Source organism: Parasteatoda tepidariorum, chromosome 5 (assembly GCF_982258835.1).
Source record: "Parasteatoda tepidariorum strain Cologne lab strain chromosome 5, Ptep-v5.0, whole genome shotgun sequence".
NCBI classification, from domain to species: Eukaryota; Metazoa; Arthropoda; class Arachnida; order Araneae; family Theridiidae; genus Parasteatoda; species Parasteatoda tepidariorum.
In genome coordinates, this window is record NC_141759.1 from 38,491,679 (window position 1) to 38,514,467 (window position 22,789).

Genomic DNA, 22,789 nt, shown 5'->3' on the forward strand with positions numbered 1-22,789 from the left:
TTCATCTTTGTTACACAAACAAGTGCGTGGCATCTCAAGTGTAAGACCCACGTAGAGGTCTAATGCTCTAAAACAGGACACCATTTGATTGAATGGCATGTTTTTCAGAAGAAATTTAATTACAAGAATAGTCCAACCAGATGAAGTGATGAAGAAAACAGTTCTTTTTGTTGTTGTTGTTGTTTGAGCTGATATGTGACTACCATAGTAGACTTTCTCTACTACTAAAATCGCTATACAGAAAAAAGATCCAACTTTTTCCATCGTGTAGAGTGTGTGGTAAATGAAAAAGTGCCATTAAAGTGTTTTCCACACGTAAAAATATAAATTTTATTTACGTATTTGAGGTATATGAGTATCGAAAAAAGTGTTTGCACCCGATCAATGTGTGGTATTGATTTAATTCCCTGATAAATTTATCTGAGGGTTATTTAATCTTATAGCCTCCAACTTTTGCACTATTTATTGAAGATATTGAAATATGGCATTGAATTAAAATTTTCAAAGTTTATTATCACTTAGAACGGGTCTAATATTACTAAGCATATTCATATTTTATTCCTCAACTGGGAAAACTAAAAAAAATGGTTTGAATTTCTTTATAAAAGATAAAGGGTTGATTAGGTAAGTAAAAAATGCGGTGACAAATGTGTTATTATGTTTATTATGATGACCCAGACCATAGCAGCACTATAGTTTTTATTTTACATTTAAATCATAGACTTAAGATCTAGGCATAAGTTTTAAAGTTATTAAAATATTTTGTCAGTCACGAGTATAATTGAGAAATTCAGATAGGTAACAACAGATTAATTAAATTATTCAAATTCCTCAAACTGTGTCTACTGTTTTTTAATTTCATCCAGACCATAGCAGCACTATAGTTCTTATTTTGCCTTTAAATCATAGACTTAAGATCTAGACATATGTTTTAGTCATATTAAAATATTCTGTCAGTTGCGAGCATAATAAATTCTATTTTGCAGAATAAATACGATCCCTATATAGTTCATTATCTTTATAGTACTACCACTTCTTAAATTTTTCTAGATAGTTAGAAACCTGACTCCTATTCTTTCTTGTCATCTAAAATAAGCAAATCTTTGATTACGTAGTTATTTCTTAGGCAGATCGTTTTTCAATGTGAAATTTTTCTCCAAATGTAAAAGTAATTTACATTAAATTTTTTCCTCATCCAGGAAAATTTGAATGAAAATATTATTTCGTAAATTATATAAAAATTTTAATTATTTATATATTGCAGTGATTAAAAATGAAATGCATTAAACTGAGAAAAAAACTACCGTGGAAAAAAGTTTTTATAGAATCTGCGAAAATCTTATCAGTTGGAGAGTTTGCAAACGCATACATTCAGATATGCATGGTGATTTTTAAAATAAATGCAAAAATTCAACTGAGAAAATGCAATAAATTTCTACTTCTAAAAATTAATACAGTTTTAAATTTTTATTTCAAAATAATTCATGTAAAAAAATCATGATTTTGGAAAGTGAGTTTTATTTTGGGGGTGGGGGCAGAGATGTAATAAAAACATAATTTCTGACATGCATTCCATGCCGTAATTAAGGATATAATAGAAGCAGTAAAATTATTAAAAAAGGTGCTTTAGTTTGGAAGTGAATATTTTTAAATACATTTTATTTGAAAAATTAATTTAATTTTAGTAATTTTAAAGTAACACAAATTAGAATGTTAATAAAAATTTTTTTTCCTAAATTCCTTTTTCATGAATAGATTTTTAAAAAATATTGCTTTGTTTAAAATAAAATCTGTAAATTTAGCGCATTTTATACACAACTGAGTAATTTAAGAATTTAAATTCTTGTCAAATTTGAAGTGAAAAATAATTTGATTACAATATTACTAAATGCATAAAAATTTATGCGAAATTGTACATTAATAAATGAAAAATTAATTGCCAGCTTTAGGAGTAGTTTAATGAATAAAATTCCAGAAATTAAAATTTTTATTTTTTTTCATACTATTTAATCCGTTAAACTAAACATACTCGTTTTAGATATGTGCATATTTCTAAACCCTTTTTGAAATCAAAGTGAACTGAAGTGAAAAGAAGATGGCGAAATTTTGGCGACAAAGGGAACATTTTGCGTCCCCGTCTGTTTCACGCCAAATAAACACGATGTACATAATTTGTCCATTATACCTTTCGTAAGGTCGTTTCAGAAAAAGGGCTTAAAAAGGTTTTAAAGTTATAGCCATAGCTCAGTGTTTCTTAAAATGTCCCCCGTTTCTTGAACATCAAGCTGATATTTTTTTTTTCTTTTTGAAAGAAGGGGGAGAAAGTCATTCTTCAAGAAACATTTGGGATGCACGAAGTGGCAACAGAGCTCTCAGGTCAATCTCATGGAAATTTATCATTCAGTGATCTAAAGATACACTTTTTGATATCCTTCGTTTTTTTCCCGCCATGTTTTGTATTAAAATAATATTTGCTGCTCCAAATTTTTTGGCGTATCTTTCCAGAGACTGAATGGCATATTGAACATGATTTTGGAAATAAATTTATAGTATATAAAAAGAGTAATTTTATCAAAATATGCAGCTATTTTTTTTTGAACCTTTAAGCGTACATCTTTGACCCACTCCGGATTATTGTTGTAATATTTTGTAATGTCATAAAAAGTATCTTTATGAAAAAAGTGGTCAAACACTTATGCTTATGCAAATTTGATATTTTTAGGAGTTAGATATATCTTGAGTCTTGAAATATTACAGTTTGGATCAAAATTTAGATATTTATATCATTAATATATGCATGTTTATCTAAGTTAAATTTCAAGAAGGAAATAGTAGAGTTACTAGGTTTTATTTTTTTAAGAAAGTTCATGGGGACTTTGGTCTTTAATTTGTTAAAATTCATCTAAAAGCTAATAGCACTTTTTCCTTCGTAGTGCAATTGAAAGCTTTTTTAAAACTTAAAGGGTAGCTTTTAATCGGAAAAATACCATTCAAGCTCAGATGCTCTACGGCTTTTTTTCATTAATGCAATTTTTTTCCCACATCACTACAAAAAGTTTTATTTTTTTTTACATTGTATTGTAAATTAAAAGAAATTAGGACAAAACTGAATTTTTTTCTGTAGCAATTATCTCAGTAAGATTACAATAATATATATTTGAATAATAAATTGGTTTCTTAAGTAAAATTTAAAAAAATGTTTTTAGTAAGTAAAATATAGCTAAAGGAAGAAAAAAATTGCTCTTTTCAAATATGCATTTATTATAATAGTATAATTAATGTAGAAAGGATTAAAATTTAGGAATCGTCTGTTTGCATAACATAAAAATGATTGTAAACAGTAGATGTTTACTCACTCAATTTGAATTATTAAGCTATAAATTATTTCTGTATCATGTAGTACTTTTAGAAGCTTTACAACTTTTGAAAAGTTACCCGATTCTTAGTTACCTGCCATGAAAATTAAATGACCTATTATGTATTAATTAGATCTTATCAATTTTTTCAAACCAATCAAATCCAGTCTATTCTACTTGTTTGAAAGTAAAATCTTTTACACAATGCTTACAAAAGTAAAAGGCGTGTATACTTTTTCTCGCCAATTTTCGAGAACTTTTCAAAAAGCCAACAATCTTGTACACGCACAACGATGCAGAAGAGCTTTTCACGAGAGACAGTATGAGAGAGGGAGGTGGTGTGCAGGGGCGCAGCCAGCGGCAGGGGCTTGGCGATGACAGTTCCTAGTTTTAAGAACATCGGATGTTATTCAATTTTTCCCCTCTGCCCTAGCAAGAGACGCTGTGCGTGGGCCTCTAAAAGCTGTTGTCCGGATAATGCAGGAATATACCGGAGAAATAAGATAGAGTTTCGGGGACCTCCAAGTACCCCCCTAGTACTCCCTACCCTTCAAAACGTGGAGGGTAGTGGAAGAGTTGGGGGTTCTCAGTGCGTGCAGGTGGGGGCTTAATTAACTCTGCTTCATGCTCAGGGCTAATTTCGGAGACTTTGTGCATAATTAACGAGCCCCAGTTTGAAATGCTTGAATGCTCTTTGGATAGGGATGCAGTACCCAGTGATAAATATGGCGAAAACTGCAATTAACTGGCAACTTTCCCCCACACTTCCAATTTTCGCCCCTGCAACCTTGTGCTGCGCCCTTGCTTTCTAACCCCAATCTTTTCTTCTATAGAGAAAGGATCGTTTACGGATTTTATTTACTCATTTGGTAAACAGTCTCAGGATGTGCCTGTTGCTGAAGTACGCTTTTTCTTTTTTCGAGTAACGATGCGTCATAACAGTTATTTTTAAAGGATCACGTTACAGGCATAGCGCTGTGTAATCGTTCCAAAACAAACCGTTAACATTTAACCGTTCCAAAATCACTCATGATACTCTTGTTTTAAATTTTGCAGCAGAAAAGTTTCTCACTCTAATTTTTTCCCCTTTTTTTTGAAGGAGCATGTTCTGAACTGCATTTGTGATTGTTCCAAAATAAACAGTTATCATATAACTGTTCTAAAATAATTCATGATACTCGGGTTTTAAATTTTGAAACAGAAAATGACTTCAATCTTAAATTTTTTTAAAGGAACATATTTCTAACATAAGGTATGTAATTGTTCCAAAATGAGCAGTTAACAAATAACTGTTCCGAATTCACTCTTGATACTCGGGTTTTAAATTTTTTAACAGAGGCTTTCCACATTCGAATTTATTTTAAAGCAACACGTTCTAAAAGAAGAATTTTTAATTGTTCCAAAATAAGCTTCTAACAAATAACTATCACAAAATCATTCTTGATGCTCTAATTTTAAATTTTGTAACGGGAAATTTTCTTACAATATTTTTTTAAAAAAGAAACATGTTACTGGTAAAACAGTGTGTAATTATTCAAAAAGTAAACCGTAAATAAATAACAGCACCAAAATAACTCCTGATACTCGAGTTTTAAATTTCATAACTTCCTTTCTCTAAATTTACTTAATAATTATACTTTAAAAATCATTAAGAAAATCATTATAAAAAAGTGGGAACACTTTAGAATAAAGGCAAAAAGTTTTTCGCATAAATGTCAAGAAATTCTTTCATAGGTAATATATTATTATAATAACAGTTCTATTAATGTAATCGGTACAATCAATAACGACGCTATTATTGTTATACATTATCGTTATTTGTTATCGTTATATATCGACGATATTATAACGAAGCTATATAAGAACGTTCACCATTATCATAAGTGCTACTACTGATTGTTCCTTTTCCTTAATCTAGGAGAAACATAGATATTTAAATAAATGCTCAGTAGAACCACAGTATTTTAATTTGGAAAATTTTTCAAAAATGTTCGATATTAATTATTTAAAACTTTAATTTATTATTTAATAAATAATGTAGCATAGATATTTAAATAAAAAAACAAAACGCACGTAAAAGCATATCTATTTACTTTTAAATCATAACTGAATTACTTTGCTTAGTTTTATGTAACTAAAGTTAATAAGAAATTCCTCTTCAACCTCTTTATATGTTTAATATGTACTTTGATTTTCATTAGATTGATTTTTTTTTACATGAATTTTTATTGTTTCTGTTATACCTGATCTGTACTTTCATTAATTTGATATTAATAATAAGTAATTAAATGCAATGATCAACAAACGTTTATAGTATAAAATAATTATGAACTTATAGAGATTAATTGCTGGTCTTTCAATTAGTATGGTTAATCTTTAGATAAGTTGTTTCGCATTTCACTGCATAGCATTAAATTTAATCATTAATTGATTTTCTTATTGATTTTCTTCATAATGTTATTGTATTGAACTAAATGATTGGAAAGCATGAATATTGTGGAATATTCACAATCATTAAATTTTCTAGGAGAAAAAATATCATAAAATTTTCTAGGAGAAAAAATGTAATGATAGCCAAATTTGAATTCCAGGAATATTGTAGGGGATTCATATTTAAGACATTTTCTCATTTAAATATAGTAATTTACAAGTACGGTCAAATTCCAAATTCCCTTTTGTTGATTTTCTTTGTACGAGATTCATATTTTCTACGCTTTCTCATTTGAATATAATATATATTATTATAGTAGAATTTCAAATTAATTGTTTTATTCTCTGCATATGGTAAAGGATTTTATTTTATTGAATTTCTATATTGAAAACATTATTACTAAGGTTAAATTCCAAATAAATTAGAAGCTGCTTTTCTACATAGACTCTCAAATATTAAATTATCATGTGAATATAACAAATATTATTATGCTCGGATATCAATACAGAATTTTTAGTTTTCTCTTTTACATTGTTAAGTATTCCTACTTATTGCTTTATGGTAAGAATAAGAATTCAATGCTATTATTGTTGAAGCATAAGTGAATTGTTTCATAACTTACCATGTGGTGTAAAATATTTTTATTTATTGCATTTTCTCATTGTAAATCATTCACAAAAATGAAACGAGAAAAAAAAATAAATGAGTAAAATTAAATAAAAAAAATTACCTGAATTTTTAAAAATTATCATTTATAAATGTCATTATTTTTACTCTTAAAATTTTAGCATATTATTGGAAAAAACGTTTGATTATGGTACCTAATTCTTTTAATAAAATGAGTTTATAATTTGACTTTTTTAAAATTTTGTTTTAACCGTAATAAAAACAGTGACAAAAGCCCTTGTGCGAAATGCTATGGATATTTCCTAGTATATTAACATTTGAGTTTCACGAAAATTTTAAAATTATTCAAGATAATGGACAAATTTTAAAATACAAATAGTTTAAACAAAATATTTATACGTTTAAAAAACACTTGGAAATAATTAACATTTTTATTTTGTTATGAAAATTTTTAAAAGAGTTTTAATTTCTTACGCTATAGCCTGGAGATTTAATTTGTAATATAACACGACTTTTCACAGTTTTATAGAAGTTGAAAAACAATTTTCGTTAAAATTAATTAAATAAACCAATTACATTACGGACAATTAGTATGTTTCCTCATACAAATTTAGTTTCTTTAACACAAACAAAAAAATATTCTTCAGCAGCATAACTCAATAAACACATTTTTTTAAAATTACCATTTAATAAAATAAACATAATATAATACTATTGTTGATAAGTTTGTTTATATTTGTAATTTTACAAATATGATGAGTAAAGAAAATTTTTAATTCATATAGAATAGGCATTTAGAAGTATTTTTCGATAAAAAATAAATTTTAGTTATATTTAATTTAATGAAGTAAATTGTTAAATGTAATGTAAATAATTCACTATTTAATTTAGAATTGTAAATATTTTTTGAGTTATTAAATTTTAGAATAAATCTTAATGTTTCTATATTGTGTCATCATAATTAATGAAGTATAATATTAATATTGATACTTCATAAATTATGATGACACAATATTGAAGCATTAAGATTTATTCTAAAATTTTTAATTCTGACAATTTCATAAGGTTGTTTTATGGAAGAATTCAGAGAAAAAAAATTTAATAACCAAAACATTACAAGTTATCTAGTATATTAATTATAAACAAAATAACACCCTCTGTTTTTCAGGATAACACATGGAATTAATTAACTTGAGCTGGGAATTAATTCATTTGTATGATTAAAATTTATCGAGATATGCCACTGTTACAGAGATAAATGTATTGTACTATCATCATCTGCAATATATCATATATGCTGCAATTTTAAATTCAAAATAATTGTACATATTTTTAAACATATTGTACTTTTAAATGCAATGTTCGTATAGATTGTACAAAAAGATGAGTGCAAATATAATAGATGACTTTTAGCAAAATTATAAATATAAACATTTTAAACATATTGAATAAACAATAAAAATACAATAAAAAGTACAAATGTACAGTAAAACGTTAGAATATTGAGGAATTCGATTAATGTACACGTGTCACATGCTTACAATATTTTGAAAAAAAATATATATTTCGACTGGTGTTTGGAGAGGAATTACAATAAACTGGGTTTAATCAGGTCCTTACATTTATAATTACTGATTTAAATACTCATAAAAATAATTTTTCCATGGAATCAGTGTAAAATTGTAGGGCTTGTGGCAATATTGTGATAAGCCCCACCTTTTACAGAAGTAACATTTTTTTTTTTTTTTTTTACGTTAAACTATTTAGTATTATTTTGTGATAGGTAAGTAACAAGCTGTTGGAATTTCCACTAGATGGCAGCACAATATGTTGCCTACATGGCGTTTCATAGAAAATGTTCTCTTGTACAATTTGAAAACGTGACTTATTATTATATTGCTCCAAGCTCTTCAATTATACAGTGCTTGAAATTTTGGAGTATGTTAAACAATAATACATTTCAAATTTTACAATTCAAACCTTAATGTGCCATCAATATGAATTTTATTATTGTGCAAATTAATCCATCTTAAGTATGATTACACTATACTAGGATTCATCTGAAAAAGAGTATGGTTCAATTTGACATTAATTGAGATTAAAGCAACTTTAAACTATAATGGGCCATTAATCATCCTTTAATGGGCCATTTATTTCTAGTTAGGGTACATTAAAATACTTTTCGAAATTTAAATGAAAAAATTGATTTAGATTAGTTGATAAAATTAATTTGAATTTTAACAACAATTTTTTGTGGTAAGTATGTTTACTACCACTCAACAGGTGTTACAACAAAGTAAGAAATTTAATTACTTTCATTTCTTTTCATTTGTACAAGAAATTTTATAATTACTCTTAACTTGAAAAAGGAATGATGTAACTTATTTTACAATTCCTATAAAACAGTCATATTGTCAATAATGTTATACAATATTACTTCATCAGAGCTGAAATTAATAGCAAATGGCATGGTGGTAAATATAATTACCACGGCCTCAGAAAGGGTTAAGATACAAGTTGCATCATTTTTTTTAAAAATGTATTCTTAAACAACCTTAAAATATTGATCCTATTAATTTATTATAAAAAAATCCACAAATAAAATTATACTTAGAGTTTGCTGGGAAATGGAGATACATTTTGAAAGTTGCGTGAACTTTTCTCTCTTTTAATTATGAAAGTGCAAAATATCAACAATTTAAAAGTGATATCATCAGTGTGTAAAGCAAGGTGATATATTTTACCATCATCATGCTTTAAGAAGAAACATAACATAACATAAACTTTCAAAAAATCAGGCATAGCTCTATTCATAGAAGTCTGTAGATACAGTAAAACACAGCAACAGCACAATCTACAGTAGAGAGTCTCATTTCTTATTAAACAAATCTACACAAAACTATACAAGATTTTATAAATAATACTGTACAATCACTCTTTCTTTTGACTTCAAAAGAAGTGCAGAGAAAGAGAATATATTTATTTATTTATATATATATATATATTTATATATTTATATTTTTTTGGGGATTGCAATTTGAGCTCACTAGGCCTTTCATAACTTTACTTGATGAATTAAAATCCCATCAAGATGTTCAGGAATGAAAGTTTTGTAACTGTCATTTTTTGGTGCGTTGTTTTTAAAGAGACGCTTTTAAATAATAATAATAAATTATACAAAAATGGACGTTTAAAATAGTCTATAAATCAGCTATAGTAATTTTTTTTGTATATGACTAGTTTCAATGTAAATAAGTAGTTTGGAAAAAGGTGAAGGAAATATTTGCAAAAGCAATTTAAATAAGGAATGTAAGTAAAGCCTATAAAATTGGAAATAAAAGGAAACTAACATTATATATTGTTTCATATGTTGTGATATAATTGACCAGATTAATCGGAAAGACAAAATTATTCAATTTGATGATCCAAATATATGCATAAATGTATACCAAGATAATTAAATAATTTACTTAATTGATATAAGAAACAATTTTAGGGAATAAAATGCATTTTGCTCATGAAATATTAATTTCTTAAAGAAGAATTATTTTTCATTCTCATAATATTATTTAGATGGAAAAGTTGATAACTGACTAATTTCCACATAAAAACTTTAAATTTGGATTTCAAAGACTTTTCAATTCAAAAAAATTACTTCTTTATTTAATTATTTTTTGTTTAAAAATGCTTAATTTTGCTTTATTCAAACCAAAGGAGGTATGATACTCATGCAAGATAATAGAGAGTGTAAGAGAAAATTGATAAAATGAAAGACATGATGCACTGAATAAATTACATAATATTAGGGTGAAACAAGAAAAAAGAGTAAAAAATTTATAATAAAAGAACAATAAAATGAGCAATTTTTAGAAAACTTTAACACAATATGGAATGTCATTAATATTTACACTCATAAAAATGATATAAATAAATTATCACAGAATTTTAAACGAGCGTCTCATACTTTTCAAGTCAGCAGTAAACAACATAATTTCAGTAAAAGCATTTATTGTTCTTTAAGTCAAAGATTCCATGTTAGGCTTAGAAAAGGTCCCATCGTAATTTGAGCAGAATGTTCGCCAAGTTAGGGCTTAGCTCGTTCTATTTCTATCAAACCGCTTTTCTAAAGCGTCGGTAATTCTAGTATATTCTACGCCTATATATTGCAGTTTATATGCGTATAATACTGTCCATCAACTCTTTCTCATTGGTCACTTGATGCACATATTTCCTGATGTGAATTTCATAGAATTCAAATTAGCCACATTTTTTTTATATAACAATGGATTTTGTTGTAATTTTTATTAAAAAAAATATGAAAGCAGCTGAAAAAAAATGTAACGAATTCAGTATTTAATGATTTTTAAAATGAATGTTAGATAGAAATGGATGGAAATTTAATTTCACGACTAATTTAAATTTTAGAAACAAAACTTTTCCTTGGCATTAAGGCTTGAGTCTAAAGTAGAGATATAAAATTAAATATAAAGTTTGAGTCTAATTAATTATTTTTATTATATGGGGAACTGAATGATATTTAGTTGATATACCTTTAAAAAAATGTAGCTAAAAATGTCATCTCAACTTGCACAGTTAAAGGTGCATTCAAACTTGCAAGTCCTTACGTGTTAAAGATTGCTATTCAGGCAGTACTGTACCAATGTAATGGAGAAGGTCTAGGCTAGAACCTCACCATCCCGACATGGTAGATGAAGGATTAGAAGGCCATCTTTCGCAGCTGGGCAACCATTGTAGCTATGTGGTAGTAGTAGGACTGAGATGAAGTAGGTGATGATGATGACCGTTGAGGTGATGGGCGAGGGAGGACGACTTGGCTTTGTCCTCAGTGTCCTGCCACTTGTCTTGAGAGCGGCGTCGAGCGTTCATGAAAAAGTTGCCCACGGTGCTCAGTTCGAGTCCCAATTGCTGCGAAATGGTGATTTGCATTTCCTTTGAAGGACGCTTCGTCTCTTTAAAAATGGCCTGTAAGGTGCGCCGCTGGAGATCTGTAAAGACCAAGCGCGGCTTCTTGGGAGTGTTGGGGTTCTTTTGCTGTTGTTGGTGTTGTTCTTCTTTCCGTTTGCAAGCTGAAAGTAAAAAGAAGAAACACATCAGAACCATTTTAATTCCCAATACAAAACAATAGTTACTACTTATATTGTAAATATTTTGCTCAATAATTTAAGAGTTGAGTGGAGAAAAATTTTAAGTGACATTTTAGAGAGTTTGTGTAAATCAGCTTTAACCAATTGGGGACGGGTGATTCATAAAAGCATTCGTACAAAATCAGAATCAGGATGTAATTAAATAAAAAACGGTAACTTAAATGTAGTCGTTGCTAATTTGATGGACTTACTTTGCTTTTACTTTAATTATTGTTAGTTTAATCATATATATAATCAATGTTAGTTCAAAGTATAACTAAATTTGAACAAAGTAATGGTGAATTAATTAAATCAAACAATTATAACTGAGCCCACAAATAAACTGCTAGAGAATTACTTTGATTATCAGTTTTATCTTTTTACCCTGGTTGATACGGTTTTATGCTGGCACGTATTTGTGACAGTCGGCTCGAAAGGGTTTTAAAACATATGATTTGATAATAGGAAATTAAAAATAAAGGTTATGTATCGTCTTTATTTCTTGATCGCAAGCTTTCGTTTGATGAAATCTGTAATTTTCTGCAAAAAGAGGAGCTTTTTAATACCGTGTTCGCATCAACGCAGTTGGTTGTGACTAAGCGTGGAGTCAGACTAAAATATCTCACCTGAGTCACTCGGGGGAATCCCGCAGCGCGATAAGCGTACTTAAGAAAAATCTATTTCTTAATGCAAACGAAGTATAACACTACTTGTTTGCTGTACGCCATTAAATGCAATTGAAAACTACTTCCACTTCAGAAACACTCTGAGCCTTTTTTTACTGAGATCTTTAAGGTTTAAAGACTTGGTAAAATAAATTACAAAAAAAAGGCGAAGAAATAAGACTAAAATAGTTACTCCTCTATAAATTTAAATTTTTTTTCTCAGAAATATCAATTAAAACCTATTTTTTCTACGCTTTTCTATCATTAAAAAAATATAAATAATCTAGATCTCAAACCTGAGTTCTCAAACTCATTTTACGATTTACAGTTGAAACACATGGCATGAAATAAGTATTTTTATTTTAATGAATTATACGTCTGTATAAGTTATATAAATATGATAAATCGTTTCGTTTAAGGAGCCAATGATGTCCGATTCTGTTTAATTAACCTTTCCGCTAAGCATCTAGAGACAACAAAGGTATTTAAATAAAGCATGTAAGATCGCTAACTAATCCTTAAACAGAACCGAAACAAACAGCTCGAAAGCAACCAATCCCTTCAACCACAAAAATTAATTACTTTCCTGAATATTTTCCACCAACTTTTGGGCACGAAATGGAGATAATTTTTTAATACTCCATCTTCCCCAAACACCGCGTTACCAAAGAAGCCATCCAAAGCTATCACTCAAAACCACGACGTTGAGAGCTGACTTAGAAAATCCCGGAAATTCATATCAAGTCATACATAAACCGGATTGGGGAGAAATAAGTTTCTTATTAAACTAAGAAGCCGCCGGGATGGATAGATGCATAGTGGCTTGACTCCCCCACACTTTGCCTGGAAATTCTGATGATTGATAGCGCAGAATAGTCAGCTGGCACAAACGCCACAGCCAATTAATTGAGCGACAGCTGGTTCGAGCCCTTTTTTTTCTTTTTCTTTCGCCACCCCCCCTACTTCAGATAGATTTCTCCTTTTTAGAAATTCATAGCCTTCCATCTTCCAAGGGTGGTTTGGAAAAATGTCGTCTTCATCTTTGTGGTTGTATCCCTTGTGGATGATAACCCTTTCCCGCAGATTAAGTCGCTTTTATGGTTGGTGACACCTTCATATGAGTGTTATCTCCCGTTGGAGCAGGCTTTGTTCGAGAAGAATGCTTCATTAGTAGTTGAGGGGAAAAAATTGACTTTTGTGGAAGGACTTAAAGCTACAGTGGTGTTCATTGCAGTGAGGTTAGATGGTTTGAAAATTATAATAAAGAGAATTGAATGATTTAATAATTCAATAAACGTTTTAATTCGTAAGTACAATTCTTATGGTGTTGCTTTACCGCAACAGTTCAGCGAAATACACCTAGTGGTTAAATGAATATATTCATATTACTTTAATAAAAGCTTTCATTGGCGAACAGCGCAGAGTTAGAAAGTGCAGGGTGGCTTGGGAATACGGGAAATTTGAAGTTACATTAGTTGCACAAATAAAAACTGGAAAAAACCGTTTTTATAGATAAAAATGTGCGTATAATACAATAAGCTATTCGTGTTTTCATAACAGAAAATCAGAAACTGTCTCTTCTAATGATATCGGAAAGTTATACGACACGTCAGCGTTCACATTTGTGGAAACTTTGGAATGCTTGGTGCAGCACATCTTTCGATTTTTCCAAAAAGTAAAGAGATAGCCTGTGATACTTTATTATGGAAACATAAATGGCATACTGTATATCTTTGACAATACTTTGTGGCATTTTGCAATGTAAACATATATGGCATACTGTAGACTTAGATTATCGTCATTAGTTTGTCACATTTTGTTATGAAATCATTAGAAGCATACTGTACACATACACATTCGACAATAAAATAATACTTTCTTGTTTTTAATGTACAAATTACGTTTCTTATGAATTTCTATTGTCCTATACAAATTTTCTGTGCCCATTTTTACACCTTCTCCTCTATTGACTGTAAAAAATTACGGTGAAAAGTACCTACACTCATGATGTTGGTACTTTATATAATAAAATTCATTTTTAGCGTAAAATATCATGGAACAAAAAAAACCTGACATACTAGAATTTTTATAGTAATAACTACTGTAAAATCACTGAATTACTGTAATAAAATAAATCCTACTGTAAAAATTACGGTAAAATGGATGCTGCACCCGGGGTATCAGTATTTTTTAGCGTATTTCGGTCCGGAATTTTTATAGCGTAGTTTTGTAAGTTTGAAATATTTCTCGTAGTACGGCTATACTCTACAACATCTTTTGTATAAAATGGTTACGGCAAATAATCTTATCAAATATATATATAGAACTGCAATGCATATCAAGAGCAATAAAATACTTTGACTGCTAACAAACTTTTTACTTTAAGATTTCATCAGTTCTGGTTCATGTTTAATAACATTTAAAAAAAAAATGACTGTTTAATTTGAGCATATAAATAAATCACACCAATATATAAATATGAGTACAATGTATACAATTAGTTTGTAATCTATATTTTTCGTCAACCGAGAAAATTTTATGACGTTTATCCTTTATTTTATTGCCATTTTTTAAAATTTTTTTCCGAAGACACACACACTGCTTAAAGTATGACAGATTAAAAGATAGAAATACTTAGATAGAAAAGAGGAGCTGGTATGCTAACCTATAGTAATAGAAAGATTGGGGTTGTAACCTATAGTAATAGAAAGATTGGGGTTGTAATCAATAGTAATAGAAGCATAGGAGTTGTACCCTATAGTAATAGAAAGATTGGGGTTGTAACCTATAGTAATCGAAAGATTTGAGTTGTAACCTATAGTAATAGGAAGATTGGGGTTGTAACCTATAGTAATAGAAAGATTGGGGTTGTAACCTATTATCAAATTGATTCAAAGCTGTAATATTTCTTTTCTTTTCTTGTTTAAGTAGGTTATAGCAAGAAATGTAAAATTTTGACTTTCCCCGACTTTGGCCAAAGCCCTTGGCAGTTTTTTCTAAATACTCCGCTGTAATAAATTAATTTTTATAAAATATAATTTAAGAGACGCGATAAACAAAGAGAATTTCAAACTAGAAAGTACTTGAGATTTTTAAAGTATTATATTAATCAAGTTTGTTTAAAACTTTTCATATCTTTTCATTTAAAAATAGAGAGATAAAAAAGAAATTTATTTTGGTAAAAAATTGATTAAACCTTTAAAACCTTACTTCAGAAAATATCAGGAACTCCTCTCGCCGGATTAGCATGAACTTTCAAAAGTGAATACAAAACAGAGCAACAAACACCTCATAATTGTTCAACTTTGGGTTACCCTCATATTAAACGTTCTTTTCTTTAAGTGTTGCCACTCCCGAATTTATAATTATCGCTTGCTCGAAAAGATAGGAAGAAAAGAAGAAAGAGAATTGAATTAAAAAAAAAGAAAAACGAAAGTTCGAGAAAGAATAATTTAGTGAGAAACGAAGATTCAATTGAGAAAAGGGTTCCATGCATAATCAGCCAGTAATGAAAGCCATTAATTTAGAAACTTAATCGTTTATAACGGCCTAGGGTCTCTACTCTTCGCTATAGAGGAGATTTTGACACCTGCCTCTGCCTTCTCATTCTTTTAAGTCGAAGTTTTATTTTTTTCTTCTCCTTTTATTCTTTCTCTTCTCTAGCATAATCTTTATTCTTTTATGAGAATGCTGAAAGGCCTTTTGACGAATATGAATGGGTATCTTTTGTTTGAAGAATGATTTTGTATTTCTGAAATTTTATTGTAATTAAAAGACGAAGGCATTGTTTTTCTCTAATTAATAATTATTTATTACTTTTTAAGTCTGTTTGAAGATTAGCTTATACTAAACAATTATAAATTATCCCACGGTAACTTCGTTTGTGTTAGATTCGTCTAATTTAAATTGATAAGACTTGAGTTATTGCAAAACTATCTATGTTAAATCTAGCTCAAAGATAGAGTTAATAAATTATACATGCTCATAAACTGAGACTTATTTTGTAAAGCTCTAATGGCGAAGCTTGGAATTCAAATCGTATAATTCATTTATTTATGGTTAAAACAATTTTCTGTGCAAGTGCTTTTGATCAAAATAAATAACTACGCTAATTGGATACTTGCAACTCAAGAAGAAGAAGATCACTGATACACAGACACCTGATCAATGATCACAGTGCCAGGTGGTTGTTTCAAATAATATGGTATGTTAATATTCTAGATATTGCTGATAAGGTCGATCTAAGCTTCTACGCATAAGTTAGAATGTTAATTAGCGTGAAATTAATTAAATACAACACCGTATCACATATTGAATTTGTTAAAATAAAACTTCTTTGTCTACGCTTTATATTTTACCTAGTTTATAATTTTTTTAGGAATTTTATTATAACTGTGACTATTTTGTATATCTGGCAACTTCGTTGCATAATTAGTTTGCTTATGCTCTACGCAGCTTCGCGCCTATCTTTATTTTATACAGGAAATAAACCAAATCTGTGGTTGTAAAGGAATATAGAATGAGTCACTCAAGAGAATTCATATTTGATGAGCTAGGTTTACTAGAAATAGAATAAAAATAACAATTGCTGACATAAACAAATGCCTCGTTTCAACAGCCAATCAGGATCGATGAATATGTTGATGTCACTTTCAGGTACCATATTAAATCTGATCCAAAAATTGATTAAGCGTGATAATAAACCAAGCTTAATAGCTGAAACTTAAACATGCCAGCTTTATATACAAGATGCTTATATACAAGCATCTGATTTCTGCGAACTCCTTCGTCTCAAGTTGCAACTACCCAGTTGGAATTTAAAATAAGTAACACAAAGCATGACCAAAACTAGTCAATCTATTTCCTTGATAACATTACATTCATAAATTTGGAAAATGAAATTACCCAGGCATATTCTTTTCCCTACTCCCTGTAGAGACAATAACACCTGCTTATGAGTTTTATTCTTTTATGAAACTGCTGAAAAGCCTCTTAATGAATATGAACTTTTAAGTTTTTATTACTTTTCCTTTATTATTTCTTTATCCTAATATGTCCTTCCTTTTTTATGAAAATATTGAAAGATTTTTCAACGAATAAAATCGTTCTTGCTTAAATTTTGCTTTTTTCCCTTTCCTTATTTTCAATTTCTATTATGAAATTATTTATTCAGAGAAATCATAGACTTTATTCCTTTTTATTAAAAAGAATGTTATGAAAATATTTATTTTCATAAAATTCTTCTTCCATGAAAATATTGGATTGGATTTTCATGAGCTAAGCCTAAGTCTTTTCTTTTAAGTCGAAGTTTCATCATTGCAGTTTTCTACTACACATTTTTCTACTCTAATCTGACTTTTATTCTTTTATGAGAATACTGAAAAGTCTTCTAATGAAAATGATTTTGTTAATTTTTATTATATTTTTTCTATTTTTTTAATCTACCATAGTACTTTCTTTATTCTTATATGAGAATATTTGTGAATAATGAATGAATATGGTCTTTTAAAGCTAAGTTTCATTACTTTCTTTTATTATTTTTCTACCATAGTTTGGCCTTAATTCTTTTTTGAGAGTACTAAAACGGCATTTGATGAATATGATTTTCCAAGTTTCATTGTATTTTATTTCCTTTTTTTTTCTTCAACTATTTTTTTACTCTAGTATTCTTTTAAGAGAATAACTGAAGGTGTTTTTCTAAATGTCATCTTCGAAGCTTTATTTATGTTTTTCGTTCACTATTATTCTTTTATTCTAATATTTAAAGGACTTTTGATGAATTTGATTTTTTGCATCTATGTTTTATTATTTTTGTCTTCTACTACATTTTCTTTTACTGTAGAATAATTTTTAATTTCGTATGAAAAAACGAAAAGATTTTTTAGTGAATATTAAAGAATTTTTTTTAGGTAGATTCCTTTCATTTTTGAAATTTTTTTTATTTAAATTTTCATTTTATTGCGTTTGTATATTTACTAGATGTCAATTGTAACTTGCATATTTACTAGATGTCAATTGCAACTTGTATATTTACTAGATGTCAATTGCAACTTGTATATTTACTAGATGTCAATTGCAACTTGTATATTTACCAGATGTCAATTGCAACTTGCATATTTACTAGATGTCAATTGCAACTTGTATATTTACTAGATGTCAATTGCAACTTGTATATTTACTAGATGTCAATTGCAACTTGTATATTTACTAGATGTCAATTGCAACTAGTATATTTACTAGATGTCAATTGCAAAAATGCCTTCTGAAATGATTTAAAGTGATTATTAGCTTTTTTATAATATAATTACAAGCCACATTGACACAACTTTTAAAATAAAAAATATGGTGGAAAACTTCCCTCGAAGTTGAAAGGAGTTTAGCCCGAAGATCTAGAGAATGAAGAGGAAAGATTTTTTAATTTCTATAAAATTGTAAATTTTAATACAGTTTAAGGTATTTTTTTATAATAATATTAAGTTCCAATCAAAAATAGCGTTAAAATATTTTAACAATATAAATTTAAGATACAATGCATTTAAAATAATTAAATACAACAATAAAACTTTGCATAAGTTGCTTTGTTATGTTTAAAATGTATTCAATTAAAACCTGAAGAATTATTTGCACTGAAAAAAAAAAAGACTTTTTTGCTTATATTATTAAAAAATTAAAAAGGAAAAAAATTCATGAATAGTGTTAGGATTAAAAGATTACTATAAAAAATGTTCCATACCGTGTGATAAATGTAAAATTAAAAGGAAGAAGATTTATATGGGGTGAGAAAAACTGTTAATCCTTCACTCGAAAAGAAAGAAGAAGTGTTTAACTCAACTTTTTTTTTAAATGTAAAACTTTAACTGATGGTTTTTTTTATGAAATGGTATTAAAAGTTCCGGATTTTTTCACAGTATTTGAAAAACATTAAGTTTCCTCAAAAAATTATTCCTTAAAAAATAACTTTAGTGTTTTTTAGCGATTCATTTAGATTGAAAATTTTTATAGTGGCATATTTAGTTAACTTTAAAAAGATCTTAAAATATGTATTTGCAAACTGCGGCATTTAGCTTATTTTTCCCCCATTATAAGTCACAAAGTAATTTAAAAAAAAGAACAATGGAATTAATAAGAAAAGAATTAATAAAAATAATATTATAAAGATTGATAATTCAAAATTGTTTTTAATTATTATCTTAATGACACTCCAACATTAATAATTTTTATAACTTATAGCAAGTCATTTTTTTATATAATCATTTTCAAAATATAAAACGTTAAGTTCTAAAATGTTTTCTTCAACTAAGCTCATTCAAAGATTTAAAATTTTGAGATTTCATAATCGTGTCAGATGAGCTGCATAATGTTTGTAAGAAGATGAGCATTGAAATATCATTAACGAAATTTAGCCGCTTGAGTGAATATTGTTGAAACGAAAATAGTTCATCAGCCAGACACTTTTAGGCTTATTGCAGTGAGCTTACAAAGCTTAAGGCTAACTAAACACACTCCTTACTGCTAAATTATCATTTTATACATCAGGTTGTTTTACAAGAAGCTCAGAGTAATAGAGGGCTAATTGTAAATAGGCATATTTAAAGGTAGGTACTTCATTTACTAAAACTGAACAAATACAGGCTGATTGTTTAATTTTTCACAGACATATATATAGCCTAAAAGGTATTATGGCTGATTATAATAAGTCTAATAGATTCCGGAATATTAATAAATACTTAAGTTTCTTCAATTTATTGGCGGAATGCAAAGGGCTGTATTTTTCAATTAGTCAGAAATTTTTATTTTTAATAAAATAAATAATTAATATTTATCTTTTAAAATACAATCTTTAAAATTTTAAATTTATAATTATCTACCCTATTTTACATTTCTATTACTTCTTCTTTTACACTAAAATGATTCCTTTAACAAAGTTGAGTTAAAAAAAAAATAGCTTATCACAGAATATTCTAAGATGTTCTTCTAAAGATAGCATTCATCTTTGATGGCTGGACTTTTACAATGTAGAAGAAAAGTTCCTACAAACGACTTGCTTTGACGAAAATAAAAGAGGCCAAGGAACATAAATTAATTTGACTGTAAAGGAAATACACACACACAAAAAAGAACAAACGAACAAAAGAACTTTGATCAGAACTTCCGAACACGAAAAAAAAATCTTTTTATGCCTAATATAAATTCTCCGGCTTTTGCAAAGGACCTGAGCAACCCTTTCACAAAAGGTGGAAAACTCTAAATTGATTTGGAACAAGTCTTCCAAATTTATTTAGTTTATTCCAACGCGCGATCTCTTCTGGCAAAAGCAAGAGACGCAGAAGTTGGAATAAAGTTTTAGTGGAAGTACCTCACAGAATTCCACCAACGAACTCTTTTGGCTTGTACGCTGCACACTGACACAAAGCCCTTCTCTTGGTTCTGCTTTTGAAGTACGGCAACCGTGGATGTCCTTAAAAAACAAGTTCTCGAATGGAAATCGAAGACGGTGGCATCGGAAGTCGATTCTGGAACAATGGTGGCAGAAACTGTGGGAAACCCTTGGGAGGCCTCTTCCACTTGTCCGGATGTTTTAATCCAGAATTTGCATCAGCCCACGGGATGGGTCTTTCCTTCTCCTAGTTGACCCATAACTAAAACCATGGGGAATGAAAAGTCCTTTTTCGAATCCTCCTCCCCCTCTTTGTTCGGGAATGAAGGAACTTTAGTCGTTCGAATTTGGGAACGTAAGATGTTCCACGAAGTTCGGAAAATGTTCTGAATGTCTTTTTATTCTTTTGATAACAACTTATCATAGTCTTTTCGGGGAGTTCTGGGATTGTTAACTGATATAATTTGGTTCGATTCTTACACTTCTCTATTGAGTTTATCCATAGTTTGTAGCGTGATATGAACTGCAAATTTCACGAAGAGTGGTTTTCGTATATTGAAATAATATTGCGTGCGCTGCTTTGTTAAGTTACTTTTATTCTTTTGATAACAACTTGGCATAGCCTTTTCAGGGAATTCTGGGATTAGTAACTGATATTATTTATTTCGATTCTTCTTTGAGTTTATTCAAAGTTTTTAGGGTGATATATACTACAAATTTCTAGTTCATGAAATGAATAATGAATTTTGTATGTTCATATTTAAAAATTTTTTTTTATAACAACTTATAATCTTATCGCAAAATTTTGGGATTACTAACTGGTATAATTTGGTTAGAGTTTTACTCATGTCCTATTAGTTTATCCATACTTTGTAACGTGATATGAACAACAAATTTCAAGTTTATTCCGCTAATAGCGATTTTTGCAAATTTAAATAATATTATTTAAGTTATTTTTATGTTACTTTTATGCTTTTAATAATAATAAATATACCTGAAATTATTATTAAAAGCATAAGGTAACATAAAAATAACTAGTTCTTCTCTTTTCAGGGAATTCTGAAATTGTTAACTAATATGATTTGGTGTGATTTTTACATTTTTTCTTTGAATTTATGCATAGTTTGTAGCGAGATGTGATATGGACTACTATGGAGAGAGAAATTAAAATAACAAAGGGATTAAATTCATTCAAGAAAGAAAATTGTTTTAAAATTTTTAAAACAAGACATTTTAATTCGTTGATTACTTCAGAATAATTATCATTTTGGAAGTGATAATTATTAGAATAACCAGGGGATTAAGTTCATTTAAGAAGGAAATTTTTAAAATTTTTTTAATACAAAACACTTTAATCCGTTGATTACTTCAGAATAATTATCATTTTGAATGTGATAATTATTAGAATAATCAAGGGATTAAGTTCATTTTGGAAAGAAATTGTTTTAAAATTTTTAAAACAAAGCGTTTCAATCAGCTGTTACTTCAGGATAATTATCACTTTGGAAATTAAGTAGACTATTCTAAAGATATAAATTAAAAATCACATTGCACAAAAATTTGTCACTTTCATTGGAAAAATCTATTTCTTCTTATCCTTTTATTCAATTTATACCTGGATTTGAGTAGATTTTTTTTCGATTTTCAACAACTTTCAAAACGATTTGATTTGAAATTTAGTGAAATATATTAATAATTTGAATAAAGTAGGAAAATTCAAAAGTTTATTAAAAAATTCTATGATATTTTTTAAATTTACTCCTGAATATAAACTTATTTTTTTTTGTCCATTTTCTCAACAAAATATTTTAAATCCATCTACTAATTTCAGAACAATTATTATTCCAAAAACAAGGCAAAATGCTCTAAAGATACAAATTAAAAATCATACTTCAGCGAAGTTTGACACTTTCCTTTTTAAAAAAAAATCTATTTTTTTTCTCCAGTTTTAACCTGAATTTGAATTTATTTTTTCGTGTTTCTCAGTCAAGCAAAGAAAATTAAAAAATAAATATTTTTAAAAACAAGGATAGAAAACAGAAAGAACAGGAAACTTTTCTTTCTATCTTGGGTAGGGGGAGGGTGCGTGGTGGAAAGGGTGAATAAGAGAGAAAAGAAGAGACTGGGAAGAGGGCAGGTGCCCCTGACGACATTGCGTGATGTGGGGGCCATAGCATCAGGGGTCACAG

General features: G+C 28.5%; 1 protein-coding gene across 6 annotated transcripts in view; it reads right to left on the minus strand.

Moving 5' to 3' along the window:
- Nucleotides 1-10,084: 10,084 nt before the first annotated feature.
- Nucleotides 10,085-22,789, minus strand: part of LOC107451597 (hepatocyte nuclear factor 6-like) — a 268,387-nt gene continuing 255,682 nt past the window's right edge. For all 6 annotated transcript variants that reach the window (XM_071185203.2, XM_071185199.2, XM_071185202.2 and 3 more), the window contains one exon: nt 10,085-11,501. In XM_071185203.2, the coding sequence (XP_071041304.1) occupies nt 11,387-11,501 (115 nt within the window). In that variant the 3' untranslated portion in view covers nt 10,085-11,386. The remainder of the gene's footprint in view (nt 11,502-22,789) is intronic.